Source organism: Oncorhynchus clarkii, chromosome 19, assembly GCF_045791955.1.
Source record: "Oncorhynchus clarkii lewisi isolate Uvic-CL-2024 chromosome 19, UVic_Ocla_1.0, whole genome shotgun sequence".
Lineage (NCBI taxonomy): Eukaryota > Metazoa > Chordata > Actinopteri > Salmoniformes > Salmonidae > Oncorhynchus > Oncorhynchus clarkii.
The window spans coordinates 37933093-37957166 of NC_092165.1; the positions used below are offsets into that span (position 1 = coordinate 37933093).

The 24074-nt window shown below is 40.4% G+C and overlaps 2 protein-coding genes across 2 annotated transcripts in view; both read left to right on the top strand.

The window, feature by feature from the left end:
- Nucleotides 1-5424, top strand: part of LOC139375127 (gamma-aminobutyric acid receptor subunit alpha-2-like) — a 42067-nt gene extending 36643 nt beyond the window's left edge. The window contains exons 9-10 of the mRNA XM_071116611.1: nucleotides 365-567; nucleotides 2871-5424. Coding sequence (XP_070972712.1) covers nucleotides 365-567; nucleotides 2871-3176 — 509 coding nt within the window. The 3' untranslated portion in view covers nucleotides 3177-5424. The remainder of the gene's footprint in view (nucleotides 1-364; nucleotides 568-2870) is intronic.
- A 6594-nt stretch (nucleotides 5425-12018) lies between these two features.
- LOC139375128 (gamma-aminobutyric acid receptor subunit gamma-1-like) lies at nucleotides 12019-22431 on the top strand. The gene is made up of 9 exons (XM_071116612.1): nucleotides 12019-12265; nucleotides 14767-14930; nucleotides 15647-15714; nucleotides 16330-16550; nucleotides 16854-16936; nucleotides 17503-17640; nucleotides 17765-17917; nucleotides 18045-18244; nucleotides 21714-22431. The coding sequence occupies exons 1-9, from the start codon at nucleotides 12165-12167 to the stop codon at nucleotides 21990-21992; spliced, it is 1407 nt and encodes a 468-aa protein (XP_070972713.1). The 5' UTR covers nucleotides 12019-12164; the 3' UTR covers nucleotides 21993-22431.
- Nucleotides 22432-24074: the final 1643 nt, after the last annotated feature.

Consider the following 24074-nt stretch of genomic DNA (forward strand, 5'->3'; position numbering starts at 1 on the left):
ATGGTATGGGGATGGGCATTTGCTTTGTAATGCTCGCGCGTGAGGAGTTTTCCCCAGGTTTTCACAGTAACAGCAGCCACAGTAGTTACATCTTGAAAGAATGCTTCATTCAACACACATAGAGGTGTTTGCCACTACATGTGGGAATACTTAGCCTACCAGAGAATCATCCACATGAATAATCGATTGTCATTGTGGATGGAAATACCATTTTCTGTTACACATGGAAATACAAGTGAACAAGGAAAAAACTACAGTACTCTTCACTTACTGCAGATGGAATTACTAGTATTAATCATTGAAATGAATTGTCAACATTTTTGATTTAGATGGTGATCACGTTTCTCTTATTGTGATGACACAGGTGTGACCACTGTGCTCACTATGACGACTCTCAGTATCAGTGCCCGTAACTCTCTGCCGAAGGTGGCCTACGCCACGGCCATGGATTGGTTCATCGCAGTATGCTACGCCTTTGTGTTCTCTGCCCTCATCGAGTTTGCTACAGTCAACTACTTCACTAAAAGAGGCTGGGCCTGGGACGGCAAAAGTGTGGTCAACGTCAAGGTAACCAGGGCAACCCCACTGACCACTGACAGTCCTATATTGCTGTTCATTAAATTGAATGTCACATGCAATCCTGCATTTGAGTTAACACTGCATCTTTATCATGGTGCTGTACTCACTAATAGCAGTTTTCATTCAGTAATGCTATAAGAGGTATGTGCAGAACAAGTGAACAACGGCTGTCAAGACAAATACAAATCTGAACAATGTCATACATTCGGTTAATGTACAGATTCTACAGCCCCATGGCATTGCAGAGATAAATGTAAAGGAAATGCAAATACCTACCTATGAAGCATAGAAATAAATATATTATATTCAAAGCAAGCCAGGCTCTCTAATACTCAGTGTTTGCCTGAATATCCATGTTGAGATATTGCATCTGAAGCGGTACCTTATTAAAAGAGGGAGGGATGAAAGAAAGGAAGATAAAATGAGATGAGGAGCTGCATGTTGATGTTCAAAAGCAGAGGTGAAATGCACAAATGATCTGTGATCTCTCAAGTAGGACATGGTTGATACAGTTACTGTGCCTTCAGAAAGTATTCACACCCCTTGACTTATTCCACATTTTGTTGTTACAGCCTGAATTCAAAATGGGATTAAATAGATTTTTTTTTTCTCACCGATCTACACACAGTACCCAATAATGACAAAGTGAAAACATGTTTTTAGAAATTTTTGCAAATGTATTGAACATTTCATACAGAAATATGTAATTTACATAAGTATTCACACCCCTGAGTCAGTACATATTAGTGTAACGGTTTTCTTGAGGTGAAGGAGAGGCGGACCAAAACGCAGCGTGTTTTCTATTCATGGTTCTTTAATAAAGCACTTCACATGAACAGACTAACAAAAACAAGAAACGTGAAAACCTAAAACAGCCCTATCTGGTGCAAACACGGAGACAGGAACAATCACCCACAAACACGCAGTGAAACCCAGGCTACCTAAGTATGATTCTCAATCAGAGACCACTAATGACACCTGCCTCTGATTGAGAACCATACTAGAAATACATAGAAATACCCAAAACATAGAAAAACAAACAGACTGCCCACCCCAACTCACGCCCTGACCATACTAAATAATGACAAAACAAAGGAAATAAAGGTCAGAACGTGACAATTAGAATCACCTTTGGCAGTGAGTATGGCTGTGAGTCTTTCTGGGTAAGTTTCTAAGAGCTTTGCACAGCTGAATTGTACAATATTAGCATATTATTCAATATTTGCATAAAAATTATTCAAGCCACATCAAGTTGGTTGTTGATTATTGCTAGATAGCCATTTTCAATTATTGATGTTCAAGCCGATTTAAGTCAAAACTGTAACTCGGCAGTTCAGGAACATTCATTGTCATCTTGGTAGGCAACTCCAGTGTAAATTTGGCCTTGTGTTTTAGGTTATTGATCTGCTGAAAGGTGAATTAATCTCCCAGTGTCTGTTGGAAAGCAGATTGCACCAGATTTTCCTCTAGGATTTTGCCTATGCTTAGCTCTATTCCGTTTCCCCCCCTATTAAACTCCCTAGTCTTTGCCGATGACAAGCATACCCATAACATGATGCAGGCATACCCATAAAAAATTAAGAGTGGTACTTAGTGTTGTGTTGGATTTGCCCCAAACACAACGCTTTGTATTCAGGATATAAAGTTAATTTCTTTGTCACATTTTTTGATAATTACACTTTCTTCCCACAACTCACATACTCAGAGGAATGTATGTGACAGCGACAGTGATGGGTGTGCTTTTACTTCAGCTTAACTATTACTAACTGAACTGGTTGAAACCTTAGACATATCCTGCCATAATACAGATTTGATAAGTGAGGCCAATTAGAATGGTCATGAGAGACTTCAGAGATTCACACTCCGTAAGGACCTCAAGGTTACTGTTAATTTCAATCCAAATTGATATTGAAATGAAACGCCATAAGGCTTAACAGGCAATTTAGCAGATTATACACTTTTTTTTTGGTAATACATCATAGATGGTTAAAGGCAGAATCATAATTACTGTGAAATAGCTACTGTACAACAGATGCTCCATTTTCAAATCAGAAGAATAATTTCAAACACATTATGGTGTCTGGGTATTGTGCCTTGAGATGAGCTTTTAGCTGTGTGAGAGGTATTGAGAAAACAAATGCAATGATCTAGTAACAATCAAACACTTGAAGGATCAGTTAGCTTTCATAGTAGTATTACCTCTGGCTTGTTGTAGTGTCTCTCATTGTATTACAACCAGTAATTAATTACAACCAATCTCTAATGTGTATTTTATTTCTCTCCTACAACAGAAGAAGGAGGCATCCGTCACGAAGAAGAACAATGCCTACGCTGTTGCCGTGGCAAACTACGCTCCAAACATCATCAAGGACCAAGGTGGTATGCCCACCATCTCCAAGAGTGCCACCTCTGACCCCAACAAGGCCAAGCCAGAGGTCAAGCCCGAGCAGAACAAGAAGACCTTCAACAGCGTCAGCAAAATCGACCGTATGTCCCGGATTATGTTCCCTGTGCTCTTCAGTGGTTTTAACCTGGTCTACTGGGCCACCTACCTGAACAGAGAACCAGTCATAAAGGACATGGTCCCGTCCAAATGAATACAAAATATTCACTTTGCAAGGAGACAGGATTCACTTTACACAGCTGACCCAGGACTGATGATCTGTGTGCTTTTATGTGTGTGAGTTTGGTTACATGGAGCCGTGGCATGCACTGGAGTCAATATGGTTGCTTTCTTTTGTAGGCGCATTCATTACGAGGAGATACCCAGGTAAATGATTACTAACTTCTAGTTGAATTGTAATTTGTTTGAGAGATTATACTTGTAAAGAGGTTAACATTTAATGATTGTTTGTTTATAGTGATGTAAGGATCTTATAGTTACATAAATAGAGAAAGCACCAGTGGTTTCTTTAACTTCTATTTGAACCTCCAAGAAACCAACTGCCATAATTCAGTCAACACAAAAAATAGTTACCAACTCCTAGTTATAACCCTGTATTGAAGACTCCTGTATAAGAAAGCACAGACAACCATTTCCTGTTTTTGTTCCATTATTAACCTATATCATGCTCTTCATATCTTACGATTTAATCGGATCAAATTCATAAGTTGGAAATAAAGACCGTACAGTCATGTTGAACCATTTTTTCATCACACAGTGAACACAGATCTACACAAATGAGTGTTGATCCTGCAGGTTCCGGCAGTACACAGCTAGACTCACCATAAGTTCAGGGATGGATGAAGGATCACTTCCTATCACTTCCTATCGTAGGCTCAAAGACACTGTGACAGAGGACAGTGAATAGACAGTGTGAGTAAGGCTTGCAGGAATGTACTGTGTGCCAATATTTAATATCACTGTTATCTATCATAGAGATATGACTCCTAATGACTCAAGTATGTGATTTCCTGTTGTCACCATTTTATATGCAATGTAGCTTTTTTTTCTCTGATGCAGATCAAAGGACCCAGATGCATACAGTGGAGTTGGAAATTATTGACACCATTGATAAAGATGAGAAAAAACAACTATAAAATACATTTAAATATTGAGCTATATTGAATGCATGTTATATGCTTTAAAAATGGCCCCCAGGAGAAGCAAAGATCCACCACCATATTTTACAGTAGGTAGGGGCCAAAGAGCTATATTTTCATGTCATCTGACCAAAGCACTGGTTCCAATCCAAGTGCCAATGCCATTTAGCAAACTCCAGGCATTTACATGCATTTGGACTAGGACATTTTTCTTTGTTTTATATTTCCACCCTATGAGGTTGGAGTAATACTGTGAAATTGAGAAAATGATGATAATGTCCTTTTAGTGTATGAGCTGTTTAAAAAGGTCACCTAAAATTTCTGACAGTTTTTGTGGGATGGAGTTTTGGCCTTCCATGGTGACATCACCATACGGTAAATGTGTGAATAGAACAGTAAGAAATAGTTCCAAACCTCTCTGCTAATAACATTTAAATTTCCGTTTTTCCCTTCCCACTCAGACCACTCACAGACCGTCCATTCAAAATTCTTAGTTGAGAAATTGTTCTTTGCTAAGAAGCTATTTTTGTTTATTTTTGGCGATTTTAATTTTTTTAATCACAGTAAGGTACTTAATTGTTCCCCAGACATTTTAGTAAAAACCTGGTTGCCTCTGCCAGGAGGCTGAAACTTGGCCGCAAGTGGATGATAACCAAAACAATAAGCACAAGCCAAATCCACAAATAAATTGTTAATTGGCCACAAAGACATTGTTTTGCAATGACTATTTCAGTCTCCTGACTTGAAACCCATTGAGATTATGTGGTTTGAATTGAAGAGGGCAGTCCATAAGTGTCGATGAATGATATCAAGGATCTGGAAAGATTCTGTATGGAGGAATCTAAGTCTCAGTGCCGTTATCCTCCCAAGGTGAGGTATTGAAAGGTTTTGAAAACAGGGGTGTCAATAATTTTGACCCTTACCTTTTTGAGATAAAAACAATTATATTAGTTGTTAACCAAAATCTGTTTATCTGATTAATTGTATTACTATAAAATAATAAGATTACAATTTTTTTTGCATACAATATGTATTTGAATTATTATTTTATACTGGCATTTTTGCTCATCGTTATCAAGGGTGTCAATAATTTTGGACCAAACTGTAAGTGCTTCTAATGTAGTCATATCAAGTCCAACAGGTAACACTTTGTTTAAAGGTCTGCTTATAAACTGCTTATAAACAGTATTACATAAATTGTTAACATTGAAGCTAATGCACAATATAAAGCTGTTATTCATTATGTATATATGATTACATGTCCTCATAATAAATGGTTCCTGAATTGTTTAATTAGTTCATAAATAGTTAATAAGCATGCTTAAAATACAAATTGTAATAAAAGTTCACAAATCAGTTCATATGGACAAGGTTGTCTCTTCGTTTCTCTTTGACTCAACTCGATCATATAATCAAATTGTGAGATATTTTTCTTGGTCACATCACTGTTTCTCTTTCTATTTTAGCAGTGGGTACCATGCCATTGCATTTTCTATTGTAAGTAAATATGTAGTTTAGTGGGATTTTTTACTGTTGTACACCCATTTGGAATATAAAACAATGTGGCACAAAACATCACATTTACTTGATGATGATATACCACACACAATACAATCATAAAGTCATGTATTTTTCCAATGAATGCATTTTAACATTTTACTTTAAGTCTAGAATTATTGTTATTCTCATGCTTTTCCATGGTGATATTGTCAAAATCACAGAAAGAGTTATACTCTCAAAACTTTGAGCACACAATCGGATTTCACTCCTGTTCGAAGGTGTCCTCTTGAACTGAACATGTTTTTCTTGCAGAGTTACCATATTAATGGCATTTCAGTTTGACATTGCAAACTGTCCGATGAAAAATACTTAGCATGAGCTTCAACAAATCGTGTAGATACCCTATCCTATTACTTTAGGTTACAGATTGCAGAGGTTTAATAACCGTAACATTTCAAATAGATATGATACAGAACCTTACGATATCCTGAAGGCATGCACCCTGACGTTAGAAGTGACTCTTAATGAATGGTCAAGAATTGAGCTGCCCTATTAAGGGTTTAGTCAGCGTACTCACACAGTAGCCCAAAGTGTCCAGCTGATGAATCACATAACAGGACATGTGCAGACATCCTCCGTCAACCTACCAGCTTCAGTTAAACAGACAGTATTTCTTTTTCACTTGACTTGAGGAAGCCATACACACAACCAACATAACACTGCCATAAGAGTGACATAATGCCTAAGGATTGAAAATGTCACATTTATGCCAGTAAATATATGAAGCAGGAAAATATTCCACAAAAATGGCTGAATTACTGTTAGACTTTTATTTTAAATTGCCTGAAAGGGGGTGTTACCAACCTGACTTCTGCCCTTGCCTGTCCCGGATTATTACTGGCTTGGTGCTTCAAGCCTGGGTGTAGTGGCTGAATCACAGATCTAAATGAAGTAAACAATAATTTCCCTTACTGTCAACACCAACACATCAATTCATATAGCAGATATTTCATACGGTACAAACCCCAAATGCTCAAATTAAAGGGATGTGTAAACACACACACACACACACACACACACACACACACACACACACACACACACACACACACACACACACACACACACACACACACACACACACACACACACCTCCCTTAGACAGCCTCAGAACTTCCAGAGCCAACACATGACTGTCAGCAGCAGGACATCTAGCAACCAAATCCCAGCGCTGCTAAAATTATAACACTGCTGAAATCCCTACACTGCTGATACCCCAACACCGCTGAATACCTAGTGTTGCTGAAATGGGCACAATCGATATCAGAGCAGACTGTACAGTATAGTGCTATAAAAGAAAACAGCAAGCAGTGCACTGTCTGTCAGCAGAATTACCTCACTGTGTGCTTCTTCCTTTCTGCTCGCCCTTAATCCTCAAATTGTCTCTCTATTTATCTGTTTCTGTGTTTGTCTGCTTTTTAATGTGTCGACTGCAAACTCCACTAAGATTAACCTCCCTAGAAACCCATATAGACCTAGATACTAGCCATAAATTAGCAACAATTTGAATGTTGCGTTAAAGACCTGTTCAGATTAACTGTACGGTCCTCTTGTAGCCTATAATTGCATTGGAAGGTAAAGTGGTGCTTGATTAGGTTGTTGAACCTGAATATAATGTAGGCCCTCTATAAACTAGGGTGATAGAAGATAGTAGGGTTATATTATTTTATTCTCTATTCTCTAGTCTAAATTCCACAAATTCTCGGACACTTTCCCATGCACACACATAAACTAAGGATGCCTTCAAACCAGACAAACTGATGCATAAAACTGAACAACTCAATGTTTTTCAATGGGAACAATGCGTTGGGGCAGGGCCTAGGGTTGTGTTGCACTATCCATCAGAAAAGTTCAATTGAAAACGTAGAACAGCGTTTCACGGAATCGTTTCTCCCCACCACCATGTTTTTGTTTGAAGGTACCCCAAACATAAGGACATGTACTGTATGTGTTCACAGGCTCACAGAAAGATACAGTACACAGACACACACTGATACACACCCATTCTTTGGCTCTGTTACATTTGTCAACACACACACACTTAGCCCCCTGGCCATCAAGAGCAGCACAATCTCTCTTCCCGGATCTCTTTTAAGCTGGATCTATGAGGCCAATCGCCAGCGGGCAGAGCTGTCGCGTGTCATCAGAACTCTTATCTCCGCTCCCGCATCCCACTGTGCCCCCTTAACCAGTTGGCCTGTGTCTGTCTGCAGATGTCAAGGGAGCTTGTCTTCATCTTCCCACTATGCGAGCTCAAAATCATTGGTGTATCAGACTGAAAATACACAATGGCTTAGAAAAAGTCAAACGCGTGCTGGTTTAGTAGGGGCTTGTCCTATCAGCTTGATGTAAATCAGGGATGAAATACTCCAAATAATGGATGGCTGAGAGTCATCTGGTTTTGTAATTAAGAACTAAACATCCAGGTGAGTGTACGGTTTCTGTGTGCTTCTTTGCACTTTCTTCCTCTGTGCAATAATGTAAGAATAAAGTTTCTTCCTCCGTGCTTCTACACCTACATTGCTTGCTGTTTGGGGTTTTAGACTGGGTTTCTGTACAGCACTTTGTGACATCAGCTGATGTAAGAAGGGCTTTATAAATACATTTGATTGATTGATTGCTTGATTGATTAATTAATGTATTAATTTATTAATTGATTGATTGATTGATTGATTGACTATACCTGTATATTAGTGAGCATGAAATGAGACTCATGTATTTTTTCATCATCATTTTCTTTATTTTGGGGGGGAGGTTAAGGTGAACTTACTCCTCCAATAAAGTTAGTTACATTTCACTGTTTATGCACAGATTTCCTTTAACTAAGTTGATGCCACGTGAGACCACATGAGATCCCAATCACAGTGCCAACCCAGACAATACGTGAATACGTGAGCACAGACCACATACCGAACACAATTCTGCCTTAGCTCTCTTTGTACACAGACCCAACAGATCCCGCCAAACATAATCAATAGACTCCTTTGCCAGAAGATCCAAAGATGGGTAACCTTGGCTTAAAAGAGAGCTCAGTGCAGTTTTTCTGTTTTAGGTACCTCCTGCCTACTCTTTTGGGCTACTCTTATTTTTGATGTGAAGTGTGTGAAACCAAACAGACAATTCATTTTGGGAACCAACATATACTTGCCTTGTTGTGTGATTACTGCTAATGCATTCAGAAGCTGCATCTATAGTCAGTATGTGATTCATTTGTAGGCCAAGGTCACTGCAGAGTCTACTCATTTTGATGCATGTTAATTAGGCCCTGGAGAAGTTCATAATGTGAACAAAGACAATTCTTCTCCTTCTCTCTTACTGTTAACCTTCATCACTCATCTACTTCTTGCCCCTTCAAAATAGAAGTCATGGTAGTTTGTTCTGAAATAATCTTTCCTCTTTGGAGACTGGCATTAGGAACTGCTTCAGAAATGCAAACTTAATCAGGGTCTTCCCAAATACTTAGCTTTCAGCCATTTTAGAATTCCAACAGCGTGTCTGTTCTCACTTTTATTATTATTTTTTTAAACATTATTATGATTACTTTTCTAAGCTGTGGAAAGATTTACCCTGGGAATGAGAAGGAATGGAATTGAACTGCGTTGGTGTTAGCATGAGAGGCTTGGCTAACCTGATAGAGCAAGCTTGTGATTACATTTGAATGAGGTCTTCTCTTACAGGTCTCCTAATGGGTACGCAGAAAGACACAGCTCTGGTAAAGAGAGAAAAAGAGGAGGAAACAGTGAAGACAAACCAGGAGATGTGAGATTCCCCTTTAAATGCACGCCAGTCAGGCATGAACAAGGTGTTGATACAGTTGCCTAGCAACAGAGGATAGGTCTCCGAACAGAGGCTTTGATGTTAAAACTAAGTGAAGGTCCCCTTTGAGTCTAGATTGTGTGTGTGGATTATCATTAGGATCATTTCATAAGATAAGACAGGTGAGAGGTGAAAAGTAATCCATCCAACAGAGAGGCATCACCTTGACTGCTGAGTGGGAAGAGAAGTGGTTAGTCACCCCTAAGACAGCCATGCAGGGTCATGTTGCCTACTCTTCGTCTATCTTCAGTGAACTCCTTCAGCCTTTTATTTACCATGGCCTCTCCTTCAATGTCATCCTCCAAGGAAATTAGACTTCTATTGGGATGGATTGTATTTTGTTAGAGACAGACATCACCTTGGACCATTGGTGTCAGAACCATTTCAAACGAGATACGCTTTTCAACAGGAAATTACTGTATAGTAGCTCTAAAACAGGAAAGGAAATGTATAACATGCCGGCTGACATTTTAAGAGGATGGGTGGGGCCTGGACCCCCTCCCCTTTTCTTTGTCCATGCCCAGGGGGCCTAGTGAAGAAGTACATGTACATCAGTTGCTTTGTTTGGCAGAGGGAGACAGTCTCTGATAGCCAGCCAGACGATTCAGAGCAGTTTGGAATGCTAATGGGGGCATTGCCATGGTGACATGCAGTTCCATCATGTTATTGCATTGAGAACTTCTGGAGTGCGTCCGCATACTAATGTGACTAGCATTTCATTCTCCCCTGCCTAGGCAGCACCTATTATGATCATAATAATAATACAAATAATAATTAGGTGGGTGTTTACATTTGTCCTATTTCCTGATACGTCGCTGGTTCGAATCCCCGAGCTGACTAGTGAAAAATCTGTCAATGTGTCCTTGGGAAAGACACTTAACCTTAAATGCTCCAGGGACGCCGTCAATAATGGCTGATCCCTGGCCGTGACCCCACCCCCCAAGAGTGACTTAGTGGGAGTGGGACGTGCAAAAACATTCACACAAGCGTATAATAGGTATTCACTCACATCTAATGGGGTTGGCAGAGAAAACTACAGTAATTTTTGGTTACAAAGTGGGAATTTGGTTCTTATACATCAAATTCCACAGGTTAAATATCTGATGAATATTACAGGAGTTGTGGCATATTATCATTATTGATCTGGTTAATGATTGACTTGCACTGATAAAGACTGGATGCATAAAAATAAAACGTTGGCTCCTGTCCAATGGAGGCATATCTAGTGAGACATGTTCTGTAAGGCAGACTTTTCATAAGTTTTGGTGTGGGAACATGGGCGGTTGGCTGGAGTCACACACACAGGTACAAACACACACATAACATACACACTGTAGACATGTACACCTGGATTGTGTGTTGTAGTAGAGTAGTGGCCGGTGGGCACACACTTAATGTATTGTGAAATCTGTTGTAAAATGTATTTACAAATTGTATTATAAGGTATATTACTGCCTTCGTTTTTTCTTGACCCCAGGAAGAGTAGCTGCTGCCATGGAAGCAGCTAATGGGGATCCATAATAAATACAAATACAAACTCCTTGTCACTCATTTTTGGCAATGCAATTCCATAAAGAGTTGGCAAAAGAGCACAAATGACCGAAATACGGCGTATTTCACCACTTCGGCCTATTTATTGCCTTACCTCCCTAATCTTACCTAATTTGCACACACTGTATGTATATATTTTCTATAGTGTTATTGACTGTACGTTTGTTTATCCCATGTGTAATTCTGTGTTGTTGTTTGTGTTGCACTGCTTTGCTTTATCTTGGCCAGGTCGCAGTTGTAAATGAGAACTTGATCTCAACTGGCCTACCTGGTTAAATAAAGGTTCCATAAAATAAAATAAAAACAAAGAGACCGGCACCAAGGCTAGAATGGCTGCACATGAGATGGTCGCTGTCCACTGTCCTGTGGTGCTGAGCTCCCGAATGCCGATTCCTTCGCTGTCCACTTTGGTGGTGCTGAATCGCTTATCGATGCTGTTGCAGCTTGTTTGTAACATCTGACCTTTCACTCTGTCCTGTGACAAAGTCGCCACACAGGGATAGTCCTCAGCTTGGTTGGGTTGTGCGAACATTGAAGTAGAGTAATTTACAGTCCATGAGTTATTCATTCTCCATAGGTTGGTTTGTGATAACATAATTATATAGGTTGGGTTCGGTGTTTGAGGGAATGTTGAGGGACAGTTGTTCAATTAGTTGAACTGTGGGAATATTGAAAGATATAGCCTCACTAGTCACTATATCCAGGTTTGCTTATGGAAATACTGAAGCATAGATTCAGATTATGTTGTAATTTAAAAAATCTAAAACAAATAACATTTTTGATAAACGTTCATCTACTGCAGAACAGTGTAGTATATACGGCCGTGTCAGCAGGTTAAAGATGCAAGATGAGCGTAAAAAACCCACTGGTGCAGCACTCCCTGAAACATTTTTCTTTCCCGACAAAGAGTACGCAGGCTCTCTCAAGCCATATTATAGGTCTGTCTACCCTATCCTCGCCCACCTTACTGGAGCACAACACCATAAAGATAATGTATGCATCACTCAAATTCGGAAACATCTGTAACCATACCTATTCCTTCTGAATAACAAAGAGGGAGACATCGCGTTTATTTTCTAGACCTAGTTCCGATATTTTTGTGTCTTTTGTTGAAAATGAACTGTGGGATTTCCGCAATATGTACCAAGCTTCTGCTGCAACATGTCAAAGGCAACGCGATGAATGCGTGGCTGTTGCTAGCTCTTCTCGGAGTCTGGTAAGTTTGCACTGGACTAGTGGGGATATGAATGACCGATGCGTTTTCGGTGGTTCTGAATTAGGGCAGTAGGCGACAAGACGTCCGTTTATGGTACTAAATAAGGGTAAAGGGGGTTGAAGATCATACCGAATGTGTTGATTAGCTGCTACCCGTAGCATTGTGCCGAAGGATTCGTGCGCGTTTGTCAACTCAATCCCGACACAATCTGTAAAATGTCTTACAATGTTGTTATGTTGGACGCATAACTGCGAAACCTAGCGGAGCCTAATTTGTTTAGCGTAAAGAATGCCAAGTGTAATAGCCTACCCTTGACTATAGCCTGTAGGGAGTATATACTATTCCGTTATTTCAGCGGACAATGTCAATTAAATCAGAGGGACAACCTTGAGCAAAACCAAGTCTACTGCAGATTATCGTTTTCATTCTAAACGAATCGCGCAATACTCGTTCAGAAATATTTTTCAAGCAGCAAACATTAGGTATTCTAAGCCTCAGCATCATAATTCCCAACTCCTGCCAACACTTCAAAAATATAATGATTAAGTTTAGCGTATAAAATGTTAGATACTGTACATTTTGCTTAATAAATTTCATGTTGGCTATATTCTTGCCCATAGAGCAGATTTCACATAGGCCTATGCGGCAAAAAGGACCTTAATCTGAGTCTTCATGGCAATATCAGCTGTCACTTCAAGAGCAAGATATATGATTTATGAGTTTGAACCTTACATTTAATTGACTAATACCACAAATTGACCAATATATATCTGTGGGCCATAAACTAATTACAAAATCAAGGAAAAAAAGTTAGCTGTCATGTTAGAATGAATGACTATTAGGCTATGTCACTACAGTTGGCTCTGTTCCTTGTATTGATAACCGCCATGAACCTTCAGACATCTTTTTGTCATAAACTTATCTGTCACCTTGTAGTAGATTGGTTCTGCCCCTGCAATATAGTTTGCATCAGAATTGCATGGCTTTGATCAGCACAGTATATTAGTCCTTCATGCTTATTGAGGGTTGGGGTTTTCCGTTGTACCCAATAGTAGTGAGCTATATTGACTCAACTCACTCACTGTTTTCCAGTACAAAGACCCTGACCACCGATTTACTGATCCCTTGTCTTCCCATGAGCATCCAGCTCCGCTTTCATCATCTCTTCTGGCAGCCAGCTAGAGGGGATATACCAAGTGCTGGTCTAGGATCAGTTCTGGGTGTTACAGTTCTGTTAAGTTGGCTCCAATCAATAGATCAATCAATAGGCCTGTAGCAGTTGTCACCAACCCTGGTTCTATTCCAGGCCAGCAGCACAATTCAGCTGGTGAAGGTTTCAATGAGCATTTGAATAGTTGAAGGTGTGTTAGTGCTGGGCTTGAATAAAAGTTTACACAACCAGTAACCCAAGACGACTGGGGTAGATTAAGCTGATCCTAGACCTGTGCTTTGGTTGTGGTCACCGATTCTTGATCACCACAACATTCTTGCAGCCCTCAATAATATGCTTCCATAAAATGTGCTTAGTTGTAGTGTTGTGATATATTTGTGAGTTTACAAAACAAATTATGTGGTATAAATCCATAAAAAATTCAAAGTCATTATTTGACAGATTTATATGATGTATTTATTATATGTTAGAATTTATTGAGAGTTAGCTCAAGTTGCCTTTTCAAACTCTCAGCCATCTCTTATCATCTAAAAGGGCCCACTTGCTTCTAATGGACCAACAGTGGAGTAGGGTTATGGACATTTAGTGCTTTTAGGTTGTTTAACATTGCGGGTTATGGATACTCAGTGTTATTGGGAGTGTGAACCATTGTTGTAGAGATTACAGATTCAGTGGCACTGGACAAGTGGGTCTGGCCATATCGATTCTGTTTAAAGGCAGTTGTGCACTAGCATCTGGGAGGGACTGCTGAATGGCCTGGGCGAGGTGACAAGTCCTCAGGTCTCTTAACGGTATTGGATACATGTTAATTAACACGAAACAACAGTAGCTGGGCTTGGTATTACCGGAGCACTCGCTCATTTGTGACCGCCAGATACAGTGGCACAGTTACAGGGCAGATGGAATGGGATGTACTATTCCCAGATCTACCTCTATAGCTTCTCCCTGAATCAAACCCAAGACTCTACTGTAAGCTCCAAAGTGTGGTCTTTGGCCTTCTTTATCAAATAAATCATTTTTAGAGAAGCTGTACACCTGGACAGACTGACACCTTTTCCCCTATAACATGCCTTGGTCTGAATTCCCGTAAGTGTGTGTCTTGTAAACCCTCAACCTTTAGCCCCACTCTACCCCAGATTCCTATCCAGCTCTTCTGCCAAAACACCTGGCTTAATGAATTGCTTAGTAGTCATTCCAGTGTTCCAGCTGCAGAACCAAACGCTCTCTCTATATATCTCCCTCCCTCCCTCCCTCCCTCCCTCCCTCCCTCCCTCCCTCCCTCCCTCCCTCCCTCCCTCTGAATAATTTTCTCTCTCTCCTCTCTTCGCAGTGTGGCGTCATTTGGGCCCAGTACAAAGGAGGATGAGGACTATGAAGACGTCCCCATAAATAAGACCTGGGTTTTATCGCCCAAGGTCTATGAGAGCGATGTCACCTTGATCTTAAATAGATTGCTGCAGGGCTATGACAACAAACTCCGACCTGACATTGGAGGCAAGTCCCATTGGGCCCACACTGGTTGAATCAGAATTGCATTGCTTTGATCTTTGAAAAGACATTGAACCAACATGGAATAGACGTTGAATTGACATCTGTACCCAGTGGGGTAGAATCTGCTTTGTTTTAAACATTTTAGTGACCCATTAATTATGTAAGCTTGTGATAGATCATCATTAACTTACTCAGCATTGTTTAGCACTTACCAGTCATTTTCAGAGTGTATATAATTGTAGAATAAGTTGCATGCATATCTCAAAATCAGGACTCAGCCCATTGCCAGTGTATTACTCCTTCCTAAAATATCCCTCCAAGGCAATGACGTAACTGCTGTGTGCAGGCCAATGTGAAGTTATTTTTAAGCAGATTGATTACACACAGTGGATAGAATGCTGAGCCAAATCATGATTGATCGCAAGGCTCTGGGTCATTGTTAGGAGTTCAGTTTATTCGATTGTTGTGTACACTGACGGAGGATACAAATGGTTTGCGAAAAAAAATATTATTCTACTTCTAAGCATAGTAGCCTAAAGTTGATTCGTTTGAGATTGTGGACTGTATAGCCTACTGTGTATAGCAGCATGGAAGCAGTAAGAATGTGGTTCTTTCTTTCACCTCGTACATACTTGCATTATTTGAGAGCCCCTGGTAGGCTATACCGTAGAGATAGGTTACATTCATAAAGGTGAAAGGTGTTGTGTTTTTTGTTTCAGTTAGGCCCACAGTGATTGAGACAGCGGTGTATGTCAACAGCATCGGACCAGTCGATCCTATCAACATGGTGAGTCTGGTGGCCTGGGGTGGTCTAGCTGTCTAAGCCGCTGGCTCTAGAGCACATGTAAGATGTACAGCTGTCAGCATGGGTTTGAATCCAGCACACTTTCAGCAGTCACTGTCCTACCTTTCACCTCTACCTCTCTTTATCCAATAAACATACAAAATACTTTACAAATATATATACAGTGCCAGTCAAAAGTTTGGGCACACCCACTCATTCCAGGTTAAGAATGTGGTTCATCGTGGCTACTTTGAATAATGTAAAATATATTTTGATTTGTTTAACACTTCTCTGGTTACTACATGATTCCATATGTGTTATTTCATAGTTTTGATGTCTTCACTATTATTTTACAATGTAGAAAATAGTAAAAATAAAGAAAAACCCTTGAATGAGTAGGTGTGTCCAAACTTTTGACTGGTACTGTATATAAAAAAGAAACATGGTAAGTTCTGTCTGGTCATGTACTGCAATGATGCTCTTCGTTGAAACAGAAGGAAAACAGGAGAGCAACAATCTAATACGATGCCCAGAACATAATCATGGCAGTGGCACAATACACTGGTGTAAAATATCTGTTCCATGGCAAGGTTAACCCATGTGTCCATCTTGTTTCAGGAGTACACCATAGACATCTTCTTTGCCCAGACATGGTATGACAGTCGCCTTAAGTTCAACAGCTCCATGAAAGTCCTGATGCTCAACAGTAACATGGTGGGAAAGATCTGGATTCCTGACACCTTCTTCCGGAATTCTAGAAAGTCTGACGCCCACTGGATCACCACTCCGAACCGTCTGCTGCGACTGTGGAACAACGGGAGAGTGATGTACACGCTGAGGTAGGAGGATGACGGCTGCCATTCTTTGTTTTTCCAGGACTCTGTGTTTAGTACTCGTGGTATGTGCAGCTCTAGTTTGTGCATCTGTACTTTTGTCTTGTAGCCCTCTTTTAGGCACCCGCTATTTGTCGAAGCATGATCTTGAAGCCATTGTTATTTTTCCCTAGCATTTGTTTAAATAAAAGAGAGGGAAACACTTTGTTTGTAATTGTTACGATCAAGCCTGTTTGGGAAAAAAAACACATTACAAAATCTATGTAACACATCATTAACTTTTCTCTGTCACAATTCTGTTTTTGTCAGGTTGACTATTAATGCGGAATGCTACCTTAAGCTGCATAACTTTCCTATGGACGAGCACTCGTGTCCGCTGGAGTTTTCGAGCTGTAGGTGTTTAAACACTCTCCCCGTTCTGATCCGTCATTTCGACTTCAGCTTCAGTAGCCACCCCAGAGAGGGCGTCAGAGCGGGCCAGCATTAGGAGCTGAGCCCCAGCCCCAGCCCCACACAAGCCCATCTGCTTGAGGCTGTCCCTTCAGCCTGTATGATCTATCATCTGCTCCACCGGGGGAGAAAGGAGGTCACAAAGTACCATTCTCTGACAGACTAATGAATTATGCAGCGCTCCCAAACTGATTCATGCTCTGTCTGTGTCATTCTCCATCCGTCCTGCATTGTGCTTCAGCTTCTCATGTCTCGTTGTCATGATCTTAACCCCCACACACCCTGTCGAGCGCTACAGTGTAAACTGGAAGGGCATCCCATGGTTAGAGGAAAGATGTGTACCATCCTGAATGCTCCCCTGCTTGGCCATATAGTATGCCCCTGTGGTGTACTGAGATGCACTGTTGTGTTCTGGATTGTGGAATCAAGGCTGGACAAGGCTGGACATTGAGAGGTTCCTAATTTTACATGTGTGTGTTTGTGTGTGTTCAACCGTACACCCTTCTAGATGGCTATCCTAAAAATGAGATTCTGTACCGTTGGCAAAAGCGTTCTGTGGAAGTGGCCGACCAAAGGTACTGGAGACTCTACCAGTTTGCGTTCGTCGGTTTACGAAACACATCAGATGTGGCGCATACACAGTCAGGTAAGGGATGACATGCATCCTTTTAGAAACGGCACTCTTACCTCTGGTTTTTAAGTTTTATGAAATTATGCAAAACATTTTCACTTATTTTATCTGTGTGTATGATTCTCTTTTGAATGTCTAGGTGAATATGTCATCTTGACAATCTTTTTTGACCTGAGTCGGCGAATGGGCTACTTCACTATTCAGACGTACATCCCCTGCAGCATGATTGTGGTGCTGTCATGGGTCTCTTTCTGGATCAATAAAGATGCTGTCCCTGCCAGAACCTCCTTAGGTATGATTAAACCTCAGTAGTTTCTTACTCCCCTCTATAACGGACAAAAAATCTGTCAGTTAGGTGAACACACAAAGTCAGCTCAACCAGCTAAATCATTCAACTGGCTTTGTGACTTCCTGTGCAGGAATCACCACGGTGCTTACCATGACAACGCTGAGCACCATCTCCAGGAAGTCGCTTCCCAAGGTATCCTATGTGACAGCCATGGACCTGTTTGTGTCTGTCTGCTTCATCTTCACGTTTGCTGCTCTGATGGAATATGGGACTCTACACTACTTCACCAGCAACAGGCAGAGCAAGAAGGATACGGACAAAAAAACACAGGTAGTGACACCACTGTTGCTTCCCAGTAGCTTCTGCTATTTCATTTGAAGATGTACATTTTTTAATGGGAATATACTATTTGTACAGTTTAAAATCAAGGCAAGTAATCAAATTACAGCAATGTAAATAGGAGATTTCAATGAGTTGTGTGAACACGCACATACCATTTCTTAGTAATGAACTACGAAATAGCGCATAACAGCATATAACCTTGACAATGAGTCAATCTGCATACATCAGCTACACAAATGGAGGAAGCTGCAGTAGCTTCTTTCTCTGACATGAACATGAACATAATTAACTTTAACACGGCCACTTCCAAGGTCAAATTCGTTAGTCGTTAGTAACAATGCTGCCTATAACTCAAGGCCTTATTTTGTTTCCATTAAGGTAGATTTCCTTAATCTGATGTCTGTAATCATATTTATCTGGGTTTTAAAGACTTTGTGAGAAATTGGTTTCTGTGGGAGAGTAAACACACACTCAGCAGAGGAGTGGGAGTGCAGAGAGGGCATAAGTCATCACTGTAAACGGGCACGCATCCTTCCAACTGGGACTGACAAGTGACATTGACAAGTGACACTCAAGTGACATTGAGCAGAGAAAAGGAAATCCCTGTAAGCTCAATACAAATGGCAACGCCGTCTCTTACAAATAGCAAACGGCACGAAATGCAGTGGAAAAAGGCCTATGCCAATTTCCAAAAGACTGTATGCCTTTTTATTAACTAAATATGGCTGAACAACTCTGCTCTTCCTAGCATATTCCCACAGCCACCGTGATGAATTTGAATGTCATATATTGCATTTATAATATACATCTATGATCTTCAGCGCTCATTCACCATGAATGGCATCCAATATGTGGGATAATGCTCACCACACAAGTGTTGTCAGCTACAGTGCCTTCAGAAAGTATTCAGACCCCTTGACTTTTTTCCCCCCACATTTTGTTACGTTACAACCTTATTCTAAAATTGATTAAATAAAACAATTTCCTCAGCAATCTACACCCCATAATGACAAAGTGAAAACATGTTGTTAGAAAGTGTTGTAAATTTATTAAAAATTAAAAACAGAAATACCTTATTTACACAAGTATTCAGACACTTTGCTATGAGTCTCGAAGTTGAGTTCAGGTGCATCCTGTTTCTATTGATCATCCTTGAGATGTTTCTACAACTTGATTGGTGTCCACCTGTGGTAAATTCAATTGATTGGACATGATTTGGAACCACTAAGTTTTAAGGCCTTCCTCGGCGTACACATCACGGACAAACTGAAATGGTCCACCCACACAGACAGGGTGTTGAACAAGATGCAACAGCGCCTCTTCAACCTCAGGAGGCTGAAGAAATTTGGCTTGTCACCAAAAACACTCACAAACTTTTACAGATGCACAATCGAGAGCATCCTGTCGGGCTGTATCACCATCTGGTGCGGCAACTGCTCCGCCCACAACCGTAAGGCTCTCCAGAGGGTAGTGAGGTCTGCACAATGCATCACCGGGGGAAAACTACCTGCCCTCCAGGACACCTACAGCACCCGATGTCACAGGAAGGCCAACAAGATCATCAAGGACAACAACCACCTGAGCCACTGCCTGTTCACCCCGCTATCATTCAGAAGGCGAGGTCATTACAGGTGCATCAAAGCTGGGACCGAGAGACTGAAAAACAGCTTCTATCTCAAGGCCATCAGACTGTTAAACAGCCATCACTAACATTGAATTGCTGCTGCCAACATACTGACTCAAATCTCTAGTCACTTTAATAATAAAAAATTGGATGTAATAAATGATTCACTAGTCACTTTTAACAATGCCACTTTATATAATGTTTACATACCCTACATTACTCATGTCATATGTATATGCTGTACTCTATACCATCTACTGCATCTTGCCTATGATGCACGGCCATCACCCATCCATATATTTATATGTACATATTCTTATTCATTCCTTTACACTTGTGTGTATAAGGTAGTTGTTGTGAAATTGTTTGATTACCCGTTAGTTATTACTGCACGGTCGGAACTAGAAGCACAAGCATTTCGCTACACTTGCATTAACATATGCTAACCATGTGTATGTGACCAATAAAATTTTATTTTATTTGATTTGGAAAGGCACACACCTGTCTACATAAGGTCCCACAGGTGACAGTGCATGTCAGAGCAAAAAACAAGCCACGAGGTTGAATGAATTGTCCGTAGAGCTATGAAACAGGATTGTGTCAAGGCACAGATCTGAGAAGGGTATGGAAACATTTCTGCAGCATTAAAGGTCCCCAAGAACACAGTGGCCTCCATCATTCATAAATGGAAGAAGTTTGGAACCCCCAAGACTCTTCCTAGAGCTGGCCACCCGGCCAAACTGAGCAAGAAGGGCCTTGGTCAGGTAGGTGACCAAGAACCCGATGGTCACTCTGACAGAGCTCTAGAGTTCCTCTGTGGATATGGGAGAACCTTCCAGAAGGACAATCATCGCTGCAGCACTCCACCAATAATTTCTTCATGATAGAGTGGCCAGAAGAAAGCCACTCTTCAGTAAAAGGCACATGACTGCCCGCTTGGAGTTTGCCAAAAGGCACCTAAAGGACTCTCAGACCATGGGAAACAAGATTCTCTGGTCTGAGGAAACCAAGATTGAACTCTTTGGTCTGAATGCCAAGCGTCACGTCTGGAGGAAACCTGGCACCACTCCTATGGGTGAAGTAGGGATGTTTTTCAGCAGCAGGGACTGGGAGACTAGTCAGGATTGAGGGAAAGATGAACAGAGCAAATTACAGAGAGATCCTTGATGAAAACCTGCTCCAGAGTGCTCAGGACCTCAGACTTGGGTGAAGGTTCACCATCCAACAGGACACCAAGCCTAAGCACACAGCAAAGACAATGCATGAGTGATTTCGGGACAAGTCTCTGAATGTCCTTGAGTGGCCCAGCAAGAGCCTGGACTTGAACCTGATTTAACATTTCTTGAGAGACCTCAAAATAGCTGTGCAGCAACGCTCCCCATCCAACCTGACAAAGCTTGAGAGGATCTGCAGAGAAGAATGGGAGAAACTCCTCAAATACAGGTGTGCCAAGCGTATAGCGTTATACCCAAGAAGATTCAGTTCTGTAATCGCTGCCAGAGGTGCTTCAACAAAGTACTGAGTAAAGGGTCTGAATACCTTTGTAAATGTGATATTTCCGTTTTTTTGAAGAATAAATTAGCAAACATTTCTAAAACACTGTTTTTGCTTTGTCATAGGGTATTGTGTGTAGATTGATGAGGGGAAAAAAACGATTTAATTAATTTTAGATTAAGGCTGTAACATAACAAAATGTGGAAAAAGTCAAGGTGTCTGAATACTTTCCGAAGGCACCATACAACTTAAAGTGAATGGTAAATAAAAATCCAATCTTGAAGTGTATTCCTAGAAAGATATGAATAACTCATCCCCGATTGTAATATTTACCTACAGAAATCCAGCAGCTTGGTGAACATTAGGCCAGGGACGTCACTGCTCCAGATGAATAACATCGCCCCCTACCAAGACGAGGAAGATTACGCCTACGAGTGTCTGGATGGGAAGGACTGCACCAGCTTCTTCTGCTGCTTCGACGACTGTCGCTCCGGAGCATGGCGCGAAAACCGGATGCATGTCCGAGTTTCAAAGATCGATTCCTACTCACGAATATTCTTCCCCACCGCCTTCGGCCTTTTCAACCTGGTCTACTGGATCGGGTATCTGTACTTATAAATCTAGTCTAGAAAAGAGGAGAAATAGCCTTTTACTTCAGAGAAAACAGGTCAAAATATTTGTTTACTCTCTTTACTTGCTATTCTTGGCACTGTTGAGGATAAGATGGAAGGGGGGTGGGTGTACTGCTTTGAAATTTAAAGCCAGGGTATGAATGGGTAAAATAGCTTCTTCTCACCAATATTTGAACAGCTCCCTGTGTTTGTATCTGTACTATTTTTCTAGGTGAAATGCTCACAGATGAAGGCAGCAGGGTCAGAATAGGGCGAGACTCTGGGTCATACCCACCAGCAATTGCATGATGTTAGGTTCCTAACCTCTATGGATTTAAGGAATTTATAAAACGGGTTGTTTGGATGCTAGATGCTAGTTGGTTGATAGCAGGGAGTTATTCATCACAATCCCTGGGAAATGCCAGTTAACAGTTTAATTTGAATTATCAATGCGCATCCACTGTCCCACAGTCCAGCCAGGCAATTTGTAAAAATGTATAAACTCCCCTGGGAAAAAGTATGTAGACATTTTTTCCCCAAGCTACTAGGCTAGCATTTGGTTTGTAACAGTTAGGGTTTGTCTAGACTCTAAACCTTGCTGCCTGCCTCTCTGACCTGTTCAACAATGTTGCAGTTTATTTTGCGATCTGCACCGTGCCATAGAGAGAATGAACGTGATGAGACTGACAGCTTCTCTGAGCTAGGCACATTAATTTGTTAGAATCATTGTAATTGATATATCAAAATAAATGGCAAAAGAAACAAAGGTGAAACAAACGGAAATTCAAAAAGTTTGCTGTCATTTCAGCTGCTTTAATGTGATTGTGTGTTAACTTTACTAGTAGCTAGACTGCATGGCAACCTTTTTTTAGCTTAGAACGTTTGAAATGGGCGACCAGCTAGTTTGTCTAGCAACTTCAGAATCTCAGAACTAACAATTGGCTATTGCCTGGACTATGTCCTCTGGTGGAAGGATGAAATAAAACAAATGTAATAATTCAAATAAAGTTTTTAATTAAAACGTAATTTCTCTTTAAAAATTAAAAATGTTAATAAAAGTACTAAGGCCCTCGAACCTGGGAATTATTTGAAATAACACCCTGCTGATGGCTGTTTCCCCGGCCCGCCGCTCCACGAAGGGCCTTAGAACAGCCCTTAGTCGAAAACTATTCACACCATCATTTGCAAGCCTTATTGCTTAATTGATACACAAAGGTTGTGTTTTACAACAGCCTGGTTTTGTAACCTCTAACTTATTCGAAATTGCAAAATCTATTTGAAAATATAAACATACATAAAATAAAGTATGCCTATGCGAAAAAAATAAACAGGCCTACATTTCCCCCTTCAATAATTATATCTGACGTCATGTTTTCTGTGCCACATTTTTACTGTAAGCAAAATAAATACAACATTTCCACCAGAGATCGATTCAACACAATTTAGTTCCATACTTATTGAGGCAGTTCATCATTTGAGGTCTGAAATAATCATTAGGCATTATTTAGGCTTAGCTCCTGTACTGACACAAAGTCAGTAAAGCAAGAAATTAATAGCATGCATTTTCATATTATTATATTCTAATAACACACATTATATCTCCTTCTTGATGTGATTCCCCCAAATTGGCAGCTGTAAATAGCCTTCATCATTATCATATATAAAAGCAGCAAAAAAAGCAAGACAAGAAAATGTACTTTTCATTTGGCTACATTGAAACTAGAACAAAGCTTTCCATCACTACTCTAGGTTTATAACCAGAGGCGGATTGTGCTGCAATTGTATCAAATTTGATTAGCGATGCATACTTAATAAAGACATATTAGACTAATTTAAATCATATTTATACAACATAGACTAACTGAATAACATTCATGCAGCTCCCAAACCCTTGACCTATTTTGCTTGACAAGGGCGCAGTACTTACACTTTATAAAATGTAGCTGTGGATATAATCTTCTAAGCATATTTTAGCTGAAGCAGTAGCAGACATGAATATCTTTACTAATAACAGCGAGAAGGGTTACTACATTTTTGATAAATAGAGCAAAACTCTTATAGTGCTTTATTCCACACAAAACCAAAGAAA

Excerpts from the sequence above, each read along its gene's own strand:
- LOC139375128 (XM_071116612.1), top strand. The coding sequence starts at position 12,165 with ATGAACTGTGGGATTTCCGCAATATGTACCAAGCTTCTGCTGCAACAT. Across the intron at positions 12,266-14,766 it reads CTAGCTCTTCTCGGAGTCTG|TGTGGCGTCATTTGGGCCCA; the intron begins GTAAGTTTGCAC and ends CTCTCTTCGCAG. Across the intron at positions 16,551-16,853 it reads AGAGTGATGTACACGCTGAG|GTTGACTATTAATGCGGAAT; the intron begins GTAGGAGGATGA and ends TGTTTTTGTCAG.